Genomic DNA, 6,000 nt, shown 5'->3' on the forward strand with positions numbered 1-6,000 from the left:
ATGGGCAGAGTGACAATGTCATATTGCATTAATGGTGTCGCTGGGTGCAACATCACTTTGGTCGCACAGCACATTATCATATTACATTTAATGGAACTATGAGTCAAAATTGGGATCATCAAGCCGTTTCTTGGCTGACTTCATCATTCGCTGTGAACATCTGTACTCAAAGTAATCTCTCTTTAGTTTGTTGGAAAGTTTTTCCTTTACTGGAGATCGGTATGCCCGTGAGATAACGTTCGGCGATCGGAAAGTCAAACTCATATATTGTAGACGATCTGATACACTTTTTCAGACGGGCGTCTTACCATCTAATTACTTTTTTGAGAAATATATACTTCTTGAGGTTCCATCGTGCTCGTCTAAAAGGCGTGATCTTGACCAGATATTAAAGTTTATTCAAACACGCCAAAAGGTGATCATCCGACTCTAGTTATAGTTTAACGTCCATCCTTTGCATTTAATATGAGGTTTTTCTTTCAGGTCCCGGTACATCAAGCCGTAATGTTTAGGTCCGCCATTGTAAAAACTCAAATTAGTCTCTTCGAGATGTTTGTCGGTCGACGCGTGGCTGATGTCTATCAGGGCAATTTATGTAAATAGTCTTAACAACCATTGCGATACTTAAAGAAAAAGCATACAAAAGTGTGATCTATGAAATAAAACTACGGTGCATTATTATTTCTATCGTGTAGATCAACGAAGTTTCAAGCACTATATAATACGTCATTCCTATTTAACATTTTCAGTTTACTTGGATAACCGGGTTGTGATTTGTAGTCCTTATAAACAAACAACCCCTACCCCCAGTGTTTCAATACAGTTTTTACAGATGGCGCACCTAGTCGAGCTCTTCACTTTCCTATAAAATGACGGAAATAATGTCTTTCGTAGGAATATATGTACAGATCAGAATTGTATTACTGTGATTACAGTTTGTACACCAGAAGGAGGTTTTCAGGCTCAAGGAAAACAACACTATGTTTTGTTCCTTGAAAACATAAAAACATTAACATTCTGTCTTTAAATGGTTGTGCAAATATTTTATGCTACGGTACTATAAAGTGTGCGGGTTTTTCCCCTTCATTATTGGAAGATCTGATTTAAACTGAGTAAAAACAAATGGGGGGGGGGGCAGCAAAATTAGCTGATACTATTGAATACAAACAAAAATTGCTTGAAAGAAAACAACAACAAACACTAACTCAGTTTTCAGAATTGTTCAATAGCCAATCCCTTTTCCTATGAATGTTGGTTATGTTTTAATTTATGTTACCTCATGTGGACACTATTTTGTCTTCAAAGCATTAAGTGAACTGAGCCTTTAACGCCGATATGTTACCAAAAGGTCTGAAGATAACTTAATGAGTACATTAATCAGTCTCTTCCTTTGTCCATCATAGCTTTAATTCGTCAGCATTTTCTTTATCTAATCGTTGTATGTACTGAGTAACCTTTTCATGACTCTTTTGATATTTTTCTCTTTCCAAGCTGAGGACGTCTCGAATCGTCAATACTTTCGTTGTAATACCTTGTTTTCTGAGTCTTGCTCGCCGTCGAAGTTCCTGACGAAGCTGGTATGCAGCCTTCGACTTGTCAAAAAATATGTCTGAAAGCCGTGGTCGAAAGATGACAAGTTTATTGTTAGATTCACCATTAGTAGCATTTTCGTCAACACTTGTAATTTGTAAATCTCTGGGTGAAGAATTTTTGCTTCCAGTCATATTAGTCCTCAATAAGGGCAGAGCACTCTGATATCTTGTAAGATGGGTGTTAGGAAGTTCCGGTATTTCCTTATAAGGAACAGCCGACAAACTTCTAAATCGGAAATCGTCAATATTTGCCAAATTACCTCTGCTAGAGCATGCGCTAACATTATCATCCTTTTGATAGAATATTTGTTGTTTGTTTCAATGACGTCATTGAACACAGAAAATTTTACACTAGGTTTCTTAGCACGGGTAATAATTCCTTTTCTTTTTGGTGTAATAATACCAGACTCCAATTCGCTTTCCGAACCAGAATTTGATTCTCTTCCACAAACGTTCGATTCATCCTCTTTCTGGGTTTTAGGGGTCATTTGCCTTGGAGGAGGGACCGTGATAATAGCTGTCGGAGTGTCTGCTCTAGTTGGCCTGGAAGAGGTTTGAAAATATTTTGAATTTTTCTGTCGAAATTTATGAGTTTCGTATCTGAAAGTCTTTTGCATGGTGCTCTCCTGTATAGATATGTCATCCATTACCATATGGAAACGAGTCAAGACGACGCGGTTTCTGCGATATGCATCCTTTTCAATGTCACTCAAGTAAACACTAGGCGGGGGTAGTTTTCTTTTCGAAATATCCATATAAAACTTTGAGTTTTTCAGTTTCTGTGAGGAAACATTTCCTCTGTCATCTGCCATTGAAATTATTGAATTTCAAACAACACCATACTACAATTTGAATTGAACGTTTCTACCTTTTTGTCAAGAAAATAACATTATTAATGTTTATGATCATTTCGTAAGTTTTAGCAGAAACACGCCAGGCACAACAACACATATATAAACATAAGATGAAAATAACCACTCTAAAGGTATTGTACCGTCTGACGCGTTTTATGAATCTTCATATAGAATCGAACATTATTGGTGTCCGTTTTTAGGAGTTCCTCTGCAAAAATGATTATTTTTGAATATCTAAACTTGAATCGATTGTAGCTTATCAATCATTGCATGTTATTCATACTTACTATGTTTTATAAGGTGAACGTGGAGTCCCATATACATTCACAATAATTATATATACTGTCCATATGAAACATACAACTGTCAACATCAGGAGATTGATATATTCTATAGTTATGAATATGCTGAATCGATATAATTGAATCGAACACTGCGATTCAATGCAAGTCGAAATAATATCCACATTTAATGTTTGTAGGTTTCCTTTTTTATATGAAATAAATTACTCCTTGCGACATATAAGTCGTTTCGATTCTGTATCTTTACGATCAGATATCTTAAATCATGACTGCTTTCCCGCATGCATTCTGTCCTTTAATTTAAAATCGTCGTCGTCTGTTGATAAAAAAAAACCTCATCAAATAATGGGTACACAAGTGTCGTTAGCGTATTTGAAGCACTCATTAGTAACTGGGTTGATGAAATGTTTTTAATACCCTGATCATCGATGAATCAAAATACAGATTATCTTGTCAATATTTTCCCTCCATTCGCTTTCGTCTGCTATCGTTTGTTACCTGACATTCCGTGCTGATTTCGCTGAATCGATTGTCCACGTCAAATAGGGATGGTGTGATAAACTGCACCGAAGCCATACCATTTGTTTCCATATAACAAAGCAATATTCATGACAATGGGCAAGTAAACATCGTTTAGCTAAGCGTTTTCATATCACATTCACCTGGCGTAGTTTTCATATATCTTTGTATAAAGAGACAGTTTTTACAAATACTATCTAGAGACATTCATTTCTTTGTTCGGCTCGTCAACCGGACTCTCAATACTTTCGTAGGAATAATGAATTTATAATTTAGAACCTCGTGTATATATGTACGGCGCCTTAAATAATAATAACAGAGTAATTTAATCGATATTGAAATTTATAACTATTTTTTTTTGACAGTCCCAACTGACACAAGGTTGCTAAATGTAATACTAATTGTACAGAAATTATCCAGCAGATGTTATAAAATTTTTCTTTATATCTGACTTAAATAGTTGAAATAATAAGGTTGACGTATTGAGATTCGCAAACACGAAACAAAATTAAATTCAATCACACGTTATAATATATGCTGAGTGAGTAATATCATGCTTGCATTTGACAAGATCTTGAATTTTAAGGTAAATTGTATTTGTGATCTCGACTTAAAGAATTAATAGCCACAAAACGACCACCACTTGCCAAAGCACAACGTGTGGCAATTTATCAGCCGGGAAAGCAAACGCAAGATTATATTCTTAATCCTCCCTAAACCCACTATTAAATGCATTTATATAAAATACAATTACAAGTGGAAAATAATTATAAAAATCTTGAACGGTGTGAAGGAGTAATAACCAAGTTATGGGACAAGTAATAATTTCGAACACCTTGTGTACCTATATTTACTTCAAAATCAAATTATACATTGCTCAATGGAACTCTCTCATATGAGCAGGTACGCGTGGCATGCGTCAGACAAGCATAAATCCTGTCAATATCCTGCATAAACTTTTGACTTGACAAAAGAATTTCATTTGAAATTAGAATTTAATCTATCTTAGTGCGCTGCTATCCAACATTAAAATATCGATCGTTTCAGAGGCTAAACTTTTGACTTCGTATGCATGCTATCATGAATTAGAGGCTTTTTTCTTCTGTTGTAAAATGTTCATTCAAGATTCCATCAATCTTTTCTATCGGCATTGAAACAACTAGCCAATGCAGGATCTAAAATATATATCTAATAAACATCACATGAAATATTTGAAAATTACCCTCATTAATTCTACTCTTATTCGTGTCGAATATTTACCACGTTCTCGCAAGCACTCAGAACTCGGAGCACTCAGAACTCATAGGACGGTTATGGTGTAACTCCAGATGTATCTTAAAGTATTCGAATTATGGACTAATTTCGGTTGTGACCTGGAACACATCTAGTATCACAACAGTTTTGTTTATATAAAAACAGCAAAAACATTAAATTGACAAGTATAACACACACACACACACGCGCGCGCGCTCACACACACACGTATATAGCAGTACACGTTAGGATTATAAAAGGTGTTGAAGTTACTAACTTGCAAATGGCATTTATATACCATAGGGATACGTAATTTTTATTATATAGCAGTTATCTGGCATACTTTGATCTCAAATGCACTCTTTAGACGAACGACGCGATACTTTAAAGCTTCCTGTGAAATTTTCTACAAATACTCTTGGTCGGAATCAAGCGAGAGTAAAAGCAACTCTGTTCATTGACTGGAACCGAAACTCAATAGAAATAATCATTCTCGATTTTATACAATATTGCACAGTGAACAACCACCTTTACAGAGTCAAATTAAATAGTTTTTGCACTTCAGGCGCAGTTTCGTATCCTTTAGAGTACCTGTTCTGTAGGAAACCCCAGCTACCCATACCAATTTCCATAACACATTCACAAGCCATTGTCCAGACACACACACACACACATATAGATATATTGGTTTCCATACCTAAAAACTTGCATTCTAATTTGAGGTAACTTCTATCGTATTTTACCTTGGCCAGTTGACGTAACTGTGGCGTGCTACCCTTGCGCGCTTCCGTCATATATCGCACTTCCTCTGAGTAGCTTTACAGCATGAATAAATGAGATTTATATGTGATACGCAAGTGTGGAGCGGAGCAATACACGAAACTCATTTGCGACGTAATTGTCTGAGGAATTCTGAGTGCGATCACATTAAATGGGTACCTTTGAATTTAACCTTGTGGATTGACCTCATGGAATTGCTTGAAGGTGGTGTAATCCTTCAGCTGAGACCACGCACGAAAGCCACGTGTAACGGAGAGCTGCTTTAGCCAAAATTGCATAATTTCATTTTTGGTATTAAAATAAAAGGAAAGGACCATTGATACAATACAAAAATATGAACATATTTGCTGATATAAATATTCGTGCATAGCAGACATGCCCGCAAGACGACACGGTAACCAAATCGCAGGTACAAAGACAAAGCGTACCTGTCAACACTAAAGCCCCAATGCCGCCGTTACTTAATCTGAAAAGATATTGGTTCTAAACATCGCTTAGTTCAATTAAAATCACACAATATCCACGTTTCATCACATTATGAGCCATGTAATTACTCCTTCGAACTGAGAAACCCGGTCATTTTTCACGTGCACGAATTAATCCGATGTTGATTGGCAATATCCTCGGGTCAACCAGTTTTATTCGAAAACTGGAACACACGATTTGATGACGTCACCGTTTAAACATAAAAGCTCACAC

The 6,000-nt window shown here is 36.1% G+C and overlaps 1 protein-coding gene across 1 annotated transcript; it reads right to left on the reverse strand.

Moving 5' to 3' along the window:
* Positions 1-1,397: 1,397 nt before the first annotated feature.
* On the reverse strand, positions 1,398-2,404 carry LOC149801085 (uncharacterized). Its single transcript, XM_089954424.1, has 2 exons — positions 1,875-2,404; positions 1,398-1,695 (listed from the first exon to the last, which is right to left on the reverse strand). Exons 1-2 carry the CDS (start codon positions 2,402-2,404, stop codon positions 1,398-1,400), a joined length of 828 nt encoding a protein of 275 aa, XP_089810550.1.
* Between the last annotated feature and the right edge of the window lie 3,596 nt (positions 2,405-6,000).

This window comes from Sinohyriopsis cumingii, chromosome 4, assembly GCF_028554795.1.
Source record: "Sinohyriopsis cumingii isolate HCF-2022 chromosome 4, ASM2855479v2, whole genome shotgun sequence".
Taxonomy (NCBI): Eukaryota; Metazoa; Mollusca; class Bivalvia; order Unionida; family Unionidae; genus Sinohyriopsis; species Sinohyriopsis cumingii.